Consider the following 16,925-nt stretch of genomic DNA (forward strand, 5'->3'; position numbering starts at 1 on the left):
CCTTCTTCTGCATCAATAATTACATAATCATCATCCTCTTCATCACTATTATGATTGCCCTCACCATCGGTAACCGGATTCTCTTCCTCATCTCCACCGTAGCCTAGTTGTGTGACAAGTATTTCTTCTTCAGGCAAAGGACCATAGCCTATGTGAGCGGGGGAAGATGGCCATGCTTCGAAGTTATCATTTCCTAAGCCAGACTCCTTACTTACTACTAAATCCAAAGATCACACTTCTGAGGCCAATACAACTGCCTTGTAATCATTCTATTTAGACTCGCTTGTAATTTTGAGCAGACGCTTGATCGGAGGACCCTTCGATGACCCAACATCAATGACACCTTCAAACTGAACATGCACGTCTCCTTCATTCCAGCCTAACTTAACCTTCACTCGCTCCACTAACTGGGTCAAAGATGGTGTTTCAGAAAAAATCAACAACTCCTCACACATGTCCAGAAATTCCAAACTATCATCTCTTGTCCTAACAATACGGCCTCCATGATGCAACCTCACTAATTTGTCCATCTACAGCCATCACACAACAAGTAGTGTAACATATGAATATATCATGCGAGTTTCAATCCAATAAGTAGAAACTAAAATATATCATTTCATCTTTTTCAACCCCAACAACATAATCATTTCTAGTCATAAAAAATTGAAATGTAATGACCAACAAATAAATAAAATACATACTAACCCTAATGACCAATAAATAACTAACCCTAATGACACCTACAATAAACAAAGAACCCTAATGACCAAAATAACTAGAAACCAAACTAACCTAACATGTTCAACACATAAAACAGTTAAACAACAATGCACTCAATCATCCTAAGCCATACATTTTGTAAATGCAAACACAAATATACCAAAACACCATACAATCATGATTCCACATGATTAGGGACAATGTAAGCACATCTACGTAGATAGATTGGAGGAGGGGAGGGACCATTACCTCGAGGAAGCTTCAGGAGCTGAGATCATGACACCTAGGGTCGATTTTGGGGCCTAGGGTTTGGTGGCGGCGTGGGGGAGAAGAGAAAGAGAGGAGGCTGGCGGTTTCAGAATGGAGGGAGAAGGAAGAAGGGGGCCTCGGTGCGGCCTAAAGGGACCAGACCTCGGTGTTGAGTCGGGCCGCGCCGAGGTCTGGAGGCTCGGCGTTAAGTGACTCCACGCCGAGCTACTGGGCCACCGTGCTTTGTTGGGCCGTCTGGGCTGCTCTCTGGATTGAGCCAGTAGCTCGGCGCGCAGTCTAGCCGTGCCGAGGTTGGGCACTTGGCGTCGACTGCCACGACGCTGACGTCTCAAACCCACGCGCCACCGTGTCGCCGACGACCCCGGTCGTCCATGACGTGGCAATACCTCGGCGTCGAGTGACACGACGCCGAGCCTCATATCTCGGCGTCATGTGATAAGACGCCTAAGAATGGTCTATTTTCAGAAAATGTTTTGGCGTAGGTATTTTTCTAAAAATTGGTTTCAAAAGAGACCAAAATACAAAAATTAGCCCACACAAGGAGATAGGATTATTATTATTTTTCGAACAAAAACCACGGTCCTCCCATGTCACCACACACGAGGCAGTATATACTCTCTCTTAGGACTTAGGCGTGTAATCGGACTGGATAGGACTTACGAGTGCAATCAAACTGGATACATATGGATGTTGCTGGTATCTTATAATGTTGCAGAGGGCGTCCATCCGTCCGGACGCTCAGACCTATTTCCCTCCGCTTTCCATCCTTCACGATTTCTAAAAAAAAAGCAACATTTCCCATCCCACGCCCACTGCTCGTCTTCTCTAGCGTGGGGCCGCTTGCTACGGGCAGCGCACCCACCCACCGCGGCCTTCACCAGTGTGGTGGCACCGCACCCTGGCCCCATCTCATGCTGCTTCATGCCCTGCGTCGTGCCACCATCCACCTTGCTCGTCGTGGAACGAAGGGGAGGCAGGGGAGGCCCGCGCCTAGGTGTACGTTGGGCCATTGCTCTCGATGCCCCCTTGACCTGAGCTTGCTGGCTATACCGCAGTTTCCCACTAGGTAGGCCGTGGTTGTTAGCGACGCCGTGTCTCAAGTGTTTTAGACTTTTTAGACTTATGTTTCAAGTGTTTCATCTGGATGTTGCATAAGTTGCAATGACAATATACACATGTTGCGAGCCTATGAATGTTTCATGTGTTTTAGACATATGTTTCAAGTGTTTCATCTGGATGTTGGATATGTTGCTATGGCTATACACACATATTTTAAACGTATGTTTTAAGTGTTTCAGATGTTTCACACTTATTATGTTGCAAGTGTTTTATCTGGATGTTGTAAAAGTTGATCTAGATATTTCATATGTTGCTATGGCTATACACGCATGTTAAGTGTTTCATCTATTTTAGACGTTAGTTACAAATATTTTCATCTGGATGTTTCAAAAGTAGATCTAGGTGTTGCACATGCTGCAATGGCGTCGGTGGACTACTGGACATCGGCCTGCCGCAGCCGCTTACTGCTGCTGCTCGAGTGCTACCGAGGGTCACCGTGCAGGCACTAAGGCCAGCAGACGCCTTTGCGGCGCGCATCCGTAGGTGGGGCAAGTGACGGAGACCACATGGATTTCCTCGTGCGAGCGTAGGATGGGTGCGGGTCTTGCGTACGGACGTGGGCGCTGGCACTGGATGGGATACGGACGCGGGGCATGGGATGGGATCCGGGCGCGGGCGCGGGCGCGGGAGCTACTAAAAAGAGAAAGCAAAAGGAAAAAGGTAGACAGAATGAACGAAAAAATGGAGGGACAACAGGAAAAAAAACGTGTGTCAAATAAAAAAAGAACTAACAGATTGAAAAGAGAACAACGGACGCGGACGTAAGAGATAATGAACGGACTTGCTAGCGTATGTACGTCTGATCCGGACCCTAGCATTCGGACGGTGTTCGCACAGGGAGCAAGCGCCTAGTGCGTCTCTAGCAGTGGGCTCGTGCCGCCCCGAATATCGCCCAAGCTGCCAGCAACTTCTCAAGCAAATTTCATGTGCAACACCCGATTTACTCTTGAAACATCCAGATGTAACAGTTGTAACATATATACAAAAGAAGACAGATGAAACACTTGCGAAAACGTCTGAAACACTTGCGAAAACGTCTAGAAAAACATTTGAAAACCATTACAAACATATGCAACATTTATATGAAACACTTGCAAACATATGTATGAGACACCTGAAAACGCTTGAAACATATGCTTACAACATGCATGTATATGCAACATCTAGATCTACTTTTACAACATTCAGATAAAACTCTTGCAACATACGTCTTGAACATATGAAACATTGAGAATATAGACTTGAAACATACGTGTATAGCCATTACAACATGTGTAACATCCCGATCTACTTTTATAAATTCGATATACAACACTTGCAACGTACCTCTAAAACACTTAAAAACATACTCAAGCGACATGTGATTTTCACCTTTCTTTCTTTTTACGACGCGACACAGAGCGGGTAATTGCCGATTCTGCATCCTTGCCACCGTCATCGTAGGATATACTTGACCATGCAGGCAAGCATATTGGGCTTTGTGTGCCTCATGGGCTTCGGTTGATACACCCTGTTGTGGCTGCCGTGACACAGGTGCTACTACTCATGTTGGCTTTGTGATGCTGATGTAGCTGCTTTTACTTTATACTATTATATAAGTCCTTTACTTTATATAAGTCCCACCTGGACATCGACATCCCAACAAGAAGCAAGGGGGCAAGTTGCATACCCGGGCGGGAGTGAATCACAGCACACGCACAGAGCACAGAGCACAGAGCACAGAGCACAGCCAGAGCGCTGCATTAAGCTTAATCCTTGAGGACGTAATTACAATGTACACTAAAGCAATTTTTTAGTGTATTATTGTAACAGATAGTACACTGTTTTTTTTTGTATTATTGTAACAAATACACTAAAAATATCGTATATTGTAACCAATAATATTTTTTGTGTATTGAAGCCCATAATTTTTATTTAGCTGTCGTGTTTGTCTAGACAGTTGGATTTGATTATATAATGGTTGGATTTGGGGATAGTACCATTTGATTTGTGCTCAATTTTGGTCTAATTTTATTTTTGGTCTATTATTGTTGGACCTTAAGGTATGTTTTGGGATTTGTTTTCATGTATTAGAATAATGCCCGTATGTTACAACGAAAAACAAAATGCTTCATATAAGTTTATATGTAGTGTATGTATTATATTACCAAAAAACCGATTTTTTGAGCGTGATTGTAGTTTCGACCATATGCAAGTGCCCGCCACCTGGTCGTCACTACGAAGATGAACTCGCAGTTGATCAGGTCGTCGTCGTGAACGTTAAGCCTCATGAAACAATGGCGTGCGCAACAGCTGGCTAGCGGTTGAGCAGTTGATGGCGTGCGTTAACGGAAACAAAAAATAATTCCATAACAATTCAAATTTAAATCGAATGTCATACTATTAAAACATACTCCCTCAGTCCCAGAATAGATAACGTTATGAGATACGTATAGGTCAAACTTTTTTAACTTTGACTATATTTATAGAAAATACATACAACATTTATGTCTTCCAAATAAATTTATTATGATAATATATTCAATGACCTATCTAATAATACTAATTATATATTATAAATATTAATATTCTTTTATATATAATTATTTAAAGTTAGAAAAAGCTAATCTTCTCAGGAAGCGAGAATAACTTCTATTTTAGGATAGATGGAGTAGTACTTTGAATGTAACGTCCATAATATAATGTCTGTAGCTAATCGTCACAATTATACGAGTCTTCATGAAACTGACAAAAAGCTACATAGTGGATGCCTTTTTATGTATGAATCGAAGGCTCAGTGTGTAAACTAAATTCGGACTTCATTTAGTTTTCTCCTGAACTAAACTCTTCTTGACCATCAATCTAACTATACATAAATATTTTTTTATGATAATCAAATTTAGCGGTTCCTTGGTTCCTTCAAAAGACATAATCATGAGATCATTGAATTTTTAGCATGTACGATATATCAAAAGCAATTTTGGATGTAACGTGTAGCTGTTTGTTCTTGTGACGTGCTGAAAAAATTCAGATGAAAAATGCTGAGTTGCTTTTTTTTTTTGACAACGGCTTTTTTTTTTACAACAAAGTGCCAAGTTACTTTGCATGTGGGCTGGACCAAGAGTGGGATCGGAGCGCCGCGTGCAGACGTCCCGGGAGAGATTGTTTTGCATGTGGACCCGGGGTCTCAAGAAAAACAAAGTGGTTCTCATGCGCTGCCGGGCCTACTTCCAAGAAAAATGTTTAGTGTGTATAATTTTTAAGAGGATACAACACGCTAAACCACCCATGCGCGTCCATAAAACACAAAGAAAGAGATAGGAAGATTGTAGCCTCTAATTCAAAAATTCACGGTACCACCGAGCATGCACACATGCATGCATCCTACTTTTTTTAGAAAAATCCAAAAAAAAGTACGGCATCAGAGTTTAAACCCTGATGGGTAGGGTCCCATGGACTACCCTTCCATCGAACCAGAGGCCCTTTCACAAAATCGGTTTCTAGTTGTCGGGTGGAGCGACGTACGAAGGCAATATGATACCCTTTTGTATTTTAGATTAAACTAGTAAGCATGTCCGTGCGAAAAGAAAAATAAATCCTTGTACATCAGACTTGTATTAAAAATAAGAAAAACATTTATTTGTCTAAATATAATTGTACAGTCTGTTGACTAAATGTATAATTGTTGACTAAATGTATAATTAATAACATTGAGGATTATTTCCATGTAAAATTACCAAACTCAGTAGCACTATGTATTGTCTGCTTTGAATTTTACATGAAGTAACACGGGGTTAGTGTAAAATTAACAATGGACTTATCCTCATGTCACGACATAGCTACCATCGCCACACAGACACATTACTCCCTCCAATCTGCCATGGTTGCAATATATATATGCTCGACAAGAATGTTGTACTCTACCTCGACCTCTTAGCCTCTTTCTTGGCGTCGGCCGGGGAGGTCAGCCCTGAACACTTGGACCTCGGAGGTCTCCTTTCATCAGTGGATGCTCAGTGCTCACGTTGGTGTGGACAGGGGCGCAGGGCACTGCTCGCTGGACGTCAAGTCGGAGAACAGGTTGAATAGGTTGCTGCTGCGCACTGGTGACATTGCTTTGCTTCTTACGACCGGACCTAAACTCGACGCTCCTTTCTGCACCATTCGTCCTAAATTGTAAGACATTTGATTTTTTTACATCAAGTTTGACTATTCGTTTTATTCAAAAAATTTATGCAAACATAGTTAAATTTAAGTCATTCTTGAAGAATTTTTATTAATAAACTAAGCCACGACAAAAGAAATGATATTTTGCACAAATTTTTAAATAAGACGAGTGATAAAACTTGATGTAAAAAAAAGTCAAACGTCTTGCAATTTGGGATGGATTAAGTAGGAGATTAGCTAGCCGTCGATTGCTGCCCATGTCGAACTTCAAGAGAGATTGCTCCATTGCCGTTGCGTTTTGTATAGATCGTTGTAGTGAGGGCTACGCGGATCATGGACACTTAAACAAAGAATCTTTCTAGGAGACATTTCCAAGGCACAAGAGGACATGGGAACCAATGAATTGTTGTATGTGTCACTGTCATCTATGCGATGCGGACCGAAGAATCACCGGCAGGACGCAATTGGCAATTGCATCTCTCTTCTTCTCTATATCTCTATACAAGGAGTATCTTCTATCTATTCTATTTACATCTAAAAAATACTCAAACTCCTCCGCCACGAGTTTTGAACCACTTGATTTAGTCAACGCGTCATCCTTCTTCCATCAAATCAGATCAAGAGCAACGACATAGAATTAGAGATGTATATATTGCTGAAGCCGTCAGTCTTTTAGCGAGTCGAGCTGACCCGACCAGCCACTTGCTCCTCACTTCGTCTCTCTTCCACTCATCTCCTCTCTCTCTCTCCTCACCGCTCACTCCTCACTCCCCTCCATTCGACCCCACCTCGCCAGGAGACCAGCCATATGGCTACCGTGACTGTCGCGGTCGTTTCTCTGTTCTCCTCATCCCCTGAGGTTGCTAAGGCTAACATGGCTTATACCACAAATCACCGTTAGGCGCTGGTAACTTAGGATGGACATGTGCATCCTGTGGGGCGACCTCTGTTTCGCCACTTCACCATACTCCACATGTCCTCCATCTTTCAAAATAGAGGGTACTAACAAATGAATATAATGTTTCCCTTATTGCATCGTACATTATTAGAAATAAAATTAAACGTTCCATAGATTAGTCTAATGTTTTCTAATTCGTCACTACGACACCATTAAATATACAATAGTTCATTAAGGACCTAGAAATTTAGGAATTGGTGTAGCCTTGTACCATGAAACCCCAAACACCACATATGCAAAGATTTTGATGTGTGAAAGTACAACTAGGGTACATACCTTGTGGGCTCACCTTCGCCTTCCTTTGATTTGAGTAGGGGAAATCGATGTTTGAGAGGGGAAGGTGGCGAGGAGGGAGGAAATGGAGGTGCAGCGTGACAAGGAAGAAGAGCAGGAAGAAAGAAGGGGAGCTAATGCGTGCCTCTGTATATGACCCTACCGCACTTGGTGGGGTGTCACGTCAATAAGTCAATAGACGTCTGACCGCCACAGTGATCGGCCTGCCGTGCTAGTCGGCTTGGTACGGCAGTGCGCATTTGCCGCGCCAGAGAGTTTGGTGCGAAACAGGTTAGATTTAAAAATAAAAATAGCTAGGATTAGTTTTAAATTTCTTTTTAAAAATCGAAAATAAAAAAAATTCCATACCGATAAGCCTGGGTCTAGTGGTTGCAAATGGAACGCAAATTGAAGCGGTCGAGACGCCCTGTGTTCCTGTCAATTCCGTTGGGGGATTTGTTTTCGTATGCATATCGTCGTCGCTGCCTGTCTTTTAGCGAGCCGATCCCGACCCGACGTGGCACCGCCTTATTAGCCTGGAGCACTGGTCCTGTGAGGGAGAGAGACAGTCAGTGAGCGGGCAGCAGCCACTTGCTCCCCACCTCGTCTCTCTTCCACTCATCTCCTCTCCTCATCGGCTCATCGCCTCTCATCTCCCAATATTGACTGTTACCGTTACAAATCCAATCCTCTCCTGAGTCCTGAGTCTCCTCCACTTTAGCTAGCAACGGCCGTTTGGTCCCCTCCATTCGACCCCACGCACCTCGCCAGCCATGGCTGCCGTGACCGCGGCGGCCGTCTCTCTGTCCTCCCCAGCTGCTGCTGCCAAGCCCAAGGCGGCGTCCCCGTCGTCGCCATGCAGCCACCTCCAGTTCCTATCCTTGTACCCGCAGCGGCGGCGGCACGGCGCCCGCGCGGTGCGAGTGCAGGTGTCCAGCACCGAGACCGCGGAGGCGGAGGCGGTGAAGAAGGAGAAGGTGTCCAAGAAGCAGGACGAGGGCGTGGTCACCAACAAGTACAGGCCCAAGGAGCCGTACATCGGGAGGTGCCTGTCCAACACTAGGATTACCGGCGACGACGCGCCCGGGGAGACGTGGCACATGGTCTTCAGCACCGAAGGTACGTAGTATATGTAGTTTACTAGTCTCTACACTCTAGTCTCTACTCTCTAGTGTAGTGTACGTAGCCTCTGCTGCCGCCGCCGCCGCCGCTGCTCTCTCTCTCTGTCTCTCTCTAATTAGTAAGCTACTAGTTAAGATAAGGTATGAGCATGCAGCTGGCGTCACCGTGCTAAGCATACAAGCAAGATAGAGATTAAAATTTTGAAATTGGTGTATGTATGTATGTACGTACGTACGAGTACTACATGCATATAGTATACTTAGATGTGCTATTAGATATATACATATATAAACATAGCCATATATATATTGGGGTGTGCATGCAGGCGAGGTCCCCTACAGAGAGGGGCAGTCCATCGGCATCATCGCTGACGGCGAGGACAAGAACGGCAAGCCGCACAAGCTCAGGCTCTACTCCATCGCCAGCAGCGCCCTCGGAGATTTCGGCGACTCCAAGACGGTGAGCTAGCCATCGAGTTGCTTGCATGCAGCTGCATATGCATCATATCGCCAACAATTAACTATATATATTACCATTAATTACAAGAACATCATATGGCAACTTTTTTTCAGTGGTGTGTTTCTTTGGTCGCTTTCAGTGGCCTCCCTGGTTCTGCAGTTCTTTTTCTGGTAGTTGTCTGGTTAGGCATAGTGGCAGGTTTTCTAGTCCTGTAATTTTCGAACTTTTTGTTTTTTCTTTGTGTAATATATACACCAGATTTGCCGCTCTTTCTTAAAATATATACACGACGTCTTCTATCCAAATTAATTAAAACAATAATTAAAAAAACTTTTGTTATTGTATACGTGTAGGTGTCGCTGTGCGTGAAGAGGCTAGTCTACACCAACGATCAAGGGGAGGTCGTCAAAGGAGTCTGCTCAAACTTCCTCTGTCAGTTTCCTTTCCTCTCTCTCTTGTTTTAGTTCGAATTTGATTCGATTGTTCCATGCAGACTAAGCATATGTAGAACCTATCAAATTAAGGATTAGAGTCGTTTTTCAAGGGATCGGATATGTGTGTTGAAAGGATCTGACTTGTACGCTGACTGATATATACCCTGTGCATGCAGGTGACCTGAAGCCAGGCGCTGAGGTGAAGATCACAGGGCCAGTGGGCAAGGAGATGCTCATGCCCAAAGACCCCAATGCAACAATCATCATGGTGATTATTCAGCTCATCCATCCCTCCAACTGAAAGTGCTAGCTATCTGTTTAATTTGCAGTGCAACCAGTTCATCATGCATATATGCATGTTTCTCACACTGGTAAACTGAATGAACACAACTCAACATGTCCTCTCCTGAATCCTGATGTATATATGCAGCTCGCAACGGGTACCGGTATTGCTCCGTTCCGCTCCTTCTTGTGGAAGATGTTCTTCGAGGAGCACGAGGACTACAAGGTGCGTCAGCTTGTGTTCTCCCAGCCACAGTCCCAATTAAACAATAGAGACAGACAGTACAATATACGTAGATACTACAAATTAATGTAAGCACTAACTGAAATTATATAATTAATAATGCTATGTATGATGTAGTACACCGGCCTTGCATGGCTGTTCCTGGGAGTCCCGACGAGCGACACCCTGCTGTACAAGGAGGAGCTGGAGAAGATGAAGGAGATGGCGCCGGACAACTTCCGGCTGGACTTCGCGGTGAGCCGGGAGCAGACGAACGCGGCCGGGGAGAAGATGTACATCCAGACGCGGATGGCGGAGTACAAGGAGGAGCTGTGGGAGCTGCTCAAGAAGGACAACACCTACGTCTACATGTGCGGGCTCAAGGGCATGGAGAAGGGCATCGACGACATCATGGTCGACCTAGCAGCCAAGGACGGTACGTACACATGTTTGTTGCCTTGCATTTGCATTGTCATCTCTTCTCGTTCTCCTTTTTTTGGCCACTGATAAACTAGTTAACTAATAACCTTTCTTGCTGCATTGGTTTGGTTAACCATGCATGCATGAATCATCATCATATATCCATCAGGGATCGACTGGATGGAATACAAGAAGCAGCTCAAGAAGGGCGAGCAATGGAACGTCGAAGTCTACTGATCCATGCATTGATCCATGACGACGACCAATACGTTTTTTTTTTTTTTTTGTTTTGGTTTTGTTGTGCAAGCTCCACTCGATCTGCTCAACGATGCTCTGCCGCTGGGCTATATAGCCACTGCTGATGGAGATGCACGCATGATGCATCTTTCATTGATCAGCGTCATCTCAAACAAGCTGATGACGAGTTAGCATTGCATTGCTGAGATCAATGAAATTGTTGGCTCGTCGTCCGAGTCAGACTCGGTCTATCGATGTACATACCTTACGATGAAAGACATATATAATCCATGCATGGTTTTCTGGAGCCCTTTTTGCCCCCCTAAAAAACGGTTTTGAATTTTTTTTATTGAAACTATTTCCCCTTTAAAAAATGCTTCCCATCTATGATATGGTTGATTAGGAGCAACATAATTTATTTCTTTTTTCTCAGCCAAAGGAGTTGTAGCTTTGGGGTGTTAAGGGCAGTCCCAATGAAAGAAACTAGTAGTTTCTATAACATAGGATACCGCACAAAAAAAGTACTGCTTTCCAACCCATGGTTTCTATGAGTAATAATTATTTTATCTTTCTCTCTCCTAACTCTATCTTATTCCTCCAATGGGAGTGCGGCACGAGCCCGCTAGAAACTGGTGGTTTCTCCTCAATGGCGATTTCATGGTTTCTTGGTGCATTGGGTCAAGAGAAGATCTGGTTTCTTTATGAGGAAACCATTTCTATGATTTTTGCTCTCTTTCTTCATTAATTATGTTGTCATATCAACATTTTGCCTACGTGACAAGTCATTTAATAAGGATAGAAACCATCATCAATACACTATTGGGACTGCCCTAACAAGTTGAGAGATCGAGAGGGGGGATGGGGACAACTAGTAACTCATAGTCATAGGGAAACTAACCGTTGCGGCACTGTAACTCTCGCCAGTAGCTAGGCAGCGGTACTTCCATATGTGGGCTGCATGCATCCTAGCAGGCTGCAGCAAAACGACTGGTGGATGGCGCACGCGCACCACATCGTTCATGTGCTTCTAAAGCATCCATCAGTCACACCAGATGCAAGAAGACATTAGACATCCGAGTGCAGCCTAGATGTAACGTGATGGATGGCGATTGGCGGACCACACAGTTCATGTGCTTCTAAAGCATCCATCACACCTGATGCAAGAAGACATCCGAGTGCAGCCAAGATGTAACGATCCCGGTTTTTTTCATTTATGCAATATATAAAAATACTATTTTTTTTGCAACTACAAATTATTGCCTAGAAATCAGTGGCGGAGCCCGGAATTATATAGGAGGGGGGACGGTCAAAAAGTTTCAATATATACGATATGAGCGTAGCTCATCTATTTAGATTTTTCGAGGTGCATTTGTTGCCCATAGAACCTTGATTGCTAGTTAAGTACACATTAAGTAAACCGTAAAATAGGATGAAATGTAAGTACACACTTAGTAAAACCTAACATTTCAATAAATGTGTCCTTATACGGTAGGCAAAAAAGTTTCTATATTCGAAATAGTCCATTCTAATTGCATTTTGTGTGGTTTTATTGTCCGAAGACATAGAAAAATATATATGGCGGCAAGAACTTTTTATCATATCTTTCTAATATAAATATAGATCGTTAAATTACATAATTTAATTAAAAGGTTTTTGTCGCTAGAAATCATGAATTTAGGCCGCTGCTACAAGTCACAATTTTTCACTTAAAAAAGGGTGCTTTGCGGCTGTGGGTGAGCTCAACCGGCCGCAACCTCACGTGGTCACATCTGACATATATCGTCCCTAATCCACTCCACCCACGAGGCACTTGTGTTCATATTAGATATTCGTACACCTTATTTTATCTTCATTCGATTTTGAAATAAGTATTTGGGACCGTAAACGAATTCAAATGAAAAAGTTATCAACTACAAAGTTGCGTAACTTTTTGAAATATATAACTTTTATTTTGGTCGTTTCTCCATGCGAGGTCATTTAAAAATTATGAATTTCAAATTTGAGAAATTCAAACATATTTTTTCTTGAATAGATGATATCAAATAAAAAAGTTATCAACTGCACAGTTGCATAACCTTTTTGAGATTTATAACTTTTGTTTTGGTCGTTTCTCCAACCGAGATTGTTTGAAAAATAAAATTTTACTATGCATCTCCAATTTTAGAGGCGGCTCTGTTTCCAACCGCCTTTAAAAATCGATTTATAGAGACCTCTCCAGCCGCCTCTAAAAAAAGAGCATTTATAGAGGTGGCTGGAATAGAGCCGCCTCTAAAAACTAAATTTTAGAGGCGGCTGGAAATAGAACCGTCTCTGCAAGTGTATTTTTAAGGCTGCTCGATCAGTTAGGACACTACTGTAGAGGCGACTGGAAATAGAACCGTCTCTACAAATATATTTTTAGAGACAACTCAGTTTGGAACTTTGGATGCTGCTTGTAGAGGTCACTAGAAATAGAACTGCCTCTACAAATATATTTTGAGAGATGGTTCGATTAGGACACCACTATGGAAATAGAACCGTCTCTATAGAAAAAAGCCCCTGTTGGTGAAAATCAATTATATAGTAGTGTTAGAGAAATGTTTTTTTTTTCAAAACATCCTCTCTTTTTTCTATTTCAAAATCATAGTTTAAAAGTTTAATTAAAATATTACTTAGCATATAACATAATCAAGTTAAGTTTTTCAAAAACATAAATCAAAATTTTCAATAATTAAATAGTATGAGGTTGAATTTAAGCCGCCACCGGAGGAATTCAATCTAAACTAATTATAGTTTACCTAAACCATTAACCTAATTTCTCTCTTCTCTTCTGGATTGTTTTACTTGTGGCTGGATTTGATGTATGTCATGGCTCGAACTTAATGTATATGCATCGTTGAGGTTGTAGGCTTGATGTAATCACATTAATAATACTATTAGTTATTACGCTACATATCAATTTAATATTCTAAAGATGTATTATCATCGTCGACGCGGTACCCATGCATGGTGACGAAAACCTCGTCATCGTTCGATGGTAGGCTGGGCCGACGGTCAAGTATTATCACTATTCACTTTTACAAATGACGGCAACAGCCAGGTTTCTTATTTTATGGGCCGTATTTAGGCTAGAAAGCCCATTATCATCATCTCCATAATAAAAAGTTAGAAGCCCGATTTGTTGAGCGATGGTTTGGGCTGAATTTGAATCTGAAATTTAGAGGCTTTGGCTTGAGTTATTGTTCGAGCACGAGCAGCAATGACGTTGGAGGAAGCTGGAATGACCAGCTAGGCAGCTACCACGGTCCACCACGAGCGGAGCACGCACGAATCAACCCTCACACGGAACTGGAGCCTAGGCGGCGCCGGCATGGTAATCTCCGATGAGCGTAACTAAGCGAGTAGTAAATGGCAATGCATGCATGCATGCAGGTGCTTCTTCTCATGTTGGAGGTTTCACATCACCTGCCTGCTGGCTCTACTATTTAACCTCACCACAGTGGCGGATCTACAAGGTACGCCAGGTATACACTGGCATACTCTGCGGTTCAGCCAACACGAGTAATACATCTGTGTATATAATGTAAAAAGAAATAGAAAAAACACACGATGCTTTGCCTGCCTCCCGCTAAGTCCGCTGGGTGTGTTGCGAAGTCATGATCCCAATCCCCAACAGCCGCCGCCGCTCTCGCTTCGTCTATGGTCTGCCTCACGAACTCGCGAGGTGCGATCTGGCGATCTCGTCCTGGCTGTGATTCTGCCCATTTCGTTCTTGGAAAAGAAGCCAGCGCGGACAGCGCTGCCTACGTTCTGCAGTTCTGGCCGGCTGGCTAACTGCTGTTGCCGGCGTTCTGGGCTTCTGGCCGTGAAAGCATTCAGCAACTACCTGGACTACTCCTGCCACCGCTGTACTTGTAATTTGTAAAGTACGCAGACTCGCAAAGACTTCGAGGATTCAACAGACGACTTGCACAGGTTTGCCAGATTTATTTATTTTATAATTTATAATCTCTAAACATACATAATTAGTTACATTATTTTTTTAGAATTGTTCAAGAAAAGAAACGAAGATATTATCTCTTTTCCAGAAACACGCAGCCAAGAAGGCAGCGACGGCTACTACTACCGCTTTAAATCATTGTTAATCACTTAAAAAAGTCAAATAACTAGCATTGTAAGTATTTTACTCTCTTTTATGCCTATAATTTTAATTATATCTTTATAGCGTTTGAACTATTTATGTCATCACAATTTGTGAAATAGTTTCTGAATTCTGATTTAATCTTTGAATTTAAGACTTGTCATATTGTTTAGTAGATGTATGTATAATTATTTTGCCGATTTGTAATTGTTTACAGATTTTGTAAATGGTATTACCGAATTGTATACGATTTTTTTTTTTTGTACGGCATACTCTACGATAAAATTCCAGATCCGCCAATGCCCCACCACACCCTCCTGCTCTCTTCGCCTGCCTCGGCACAACAGCAACACAAGAAACAAGCCCCCGATGCCTCGAGGGCCGATCGTGGCCATGGCGCAGGGCTGGTCGTCCCTTCCGGCAGACCTGGTGAACCGCGTCGCTGACTGCCTCCTAGCCACCAACGACCTCGACTACTAAAAGGACCTGCGCGCCATCTGCCACCACTGGCGCTCCGTCACCGCCGACCCTGGGAGCAACCAGCATGACCCCCGGCCGCTTCCATCCCTCCCGGTGGGTCATTGTTAACAACACACTCGGATAGATAGGAATTTAGGGTAGAGAGCACAGCAAAGGGGCAGGAACGGAGGAGTTCTTCATTAGAGCTCAGGAGTTCATGGTTCAAATGATCGATGCCAATTACAGAGCAGGCGCTGCCCTTTTACCGTTCGCAGACGGGGAGACGAGAGAGTCCTAGTGAGTCACGCCATCTCCACGTAATGGACCCAAGCTGGGCCGGTAGTCTTCAGGTTGGGCTTCCTTGTATGACGAGGCCTTGGCTCTTCAGGCCCATCAGCGCCGGGTCCATCCTTGGTCTTCTCTTCTTCTTCCCGGTCGTTACCATCGGTAACATCCCCCGCTCCTTTAAGACCTGGTTGTCCCCAAACTGGTGCTCTCGGAAAGGCTTGTTGCAGAGGTATGAGGTCTTCCAGGTGGCCAGAGAATCCGACATATTGGACCATCGGATCAAACCCTGCAGTTTAGTAGTAGCTCCACAAGGCACAGAACGCTGCTGAAGAATAGCAGCAGGAACGCTCCACTGAACAGTAGTATCATCAGGTGGACAAGGAGTGACCGGTAGGGACCGAAGAACTTGAAAGCCAATTTATGACTTGCGCGAGCGGCGACAGATGATTGAACATACGACTGCAATTTCAGATAGACTCAGTACCCCACTGCGAACTGACGTTCAGAGCGATGCAGATTAGCAGACTTCACCATGCGGGTTTTGGCACGAAGCAAATGCTGACGGATGAGATCAGTCATCAATTGACGTTCTTCTAGCCAGGACTGAAGATCTTGATGGTCCGTTGCATCAGCAGCTGTGATCCCAAAGTGAGCTGGAAGATATCCATACAGAGCTTCAAAGGGAGAACGGACAAGAGCAGAGTGAAAGCTGAAGTTGTACCAATATTCAGCTAAGTGAAGCCAAGAGCTCCATTTGGACGGGCAGGCATGGACATAGCAGCGCAAGAAGGTCTCCAAACATTGATTCACCCACTCAGTTTGGCCGTCCGACTGAGGGTGATATGCCGTACTCATGCGCAGCTCCACTTGGGACAGTCTGAACAACTCCGACCATAACTTGCTTGTGAAAACACGGTCCCGGTCAGACACAATAGCTGAGGGTAAGTCATGAAGACGGTAAATGTTTTGCATGAAGGTTGTTGCCATTGTGGCTGCTGTAAAGGGATGATGAAGGCCCACTAAGCGTGCATACTTTGTGAAGGTGTCAACAATGACCAAGATGGCATTGAAGCGTCCTGACAACGGAAGGCCTTCCACGAAGTCCATGCTGATCACCTTCCAGGCACAGTCTGGCACTTCCAGCGGTTGGAGCAACCTAGGAAGTCTGGAGCGGTCAGGTTTGACCTGTTGGCATACTCGACACGCAGCCACAAACTCCCGAACAGTGGCATGCATACCTCGCCAGGCAAAGAGTTGTTTGGCACGGCGTAAGGTAACTGGTATCCCGGAGTGGCCACCGACAGGGCTACTATGAACAGTGGCCAGCAGTTGCTGATGAAGAGCCGGTGCGTTGCCCACCCAGAGATGCCCCTTGTAGCACAATAGCCCGTCACG

At 44.0% G+C, this 16,925-nt stretch overlaps 1 protein-coding gene across 1 annotated transcript; it reads left to right on the forward strand.

The window, feature by feature from the left end:
• Nucleotides 1–8,122: 8,122 nt before the first annotated feature.
• On the forward strand, nt 8,123–10,970 carry LOC136454046 (ferredoxin--NADP reductase, leaf isozyme 1, chloroplastic-like). The gene is made up of 7 exons (XM_066454597.1): nt 8,123–8,605; nt 8,934–9,067; nt 9,421–9,499; nt 9,678–9,769; nt 9,932–10,009; nt 10,145–10,442; nt 10,596–10,970. Exons 1-7 carry the CDS (start codon nt 8,260–8,262, stop codon nt 10,661–10,663), a joined length of 1,095 nt encoding a protein of 364 aa, XP_066310694.1. The 5' UTR covers nt 8,123–8,259; the 3' UTR covers nt 10,664–10,970.
• Nucleotides 10,971–16,925: the final 5,955 nt, after the last annotated feature.

Source organism: Miscanthus floridulus, chromosome 5 (assembly GCF_019320115.1).
Source record: "Miscanthus floridulus cultivar M001 chromosome 5, ASM1932011v1, whole genome shotgun sequence".
Lineage (NCBI taxonomy): Eukaryota > Viridiplantae > Streptophyta > Magnoliopsida > Poales > Poaceae > Miscanthus > Miscanthus floridulus.

What these genes read in the sequence shown, in the direction of transcription:
- LOC136454046 (XM_066454597.1), top strand. Translation starts at nt 8,260, where the DNA reads ATGGCTGCCGTGACCGCGGCGGCCGTCTCTCTGTCCTCCCCAGCTGCT. An exon ending in CATGGTCTTCAGCACCGAAG is followed by an intron (nt 8,606 to 8,933) that starts GTACGTAGTATA and finishes GTGTGCATGCAG; the next exon opens with GCGAGGTCCCCTACAGAGAG. An exon ending in CGACCTAGCAGCCAAGGACG is followed by an intron (nt 10,443 to 10,595) that starts GTACGTACACAT and finishes TATATCCATCAG; the next exon opens with GGATCGACTGGATGGAATAC.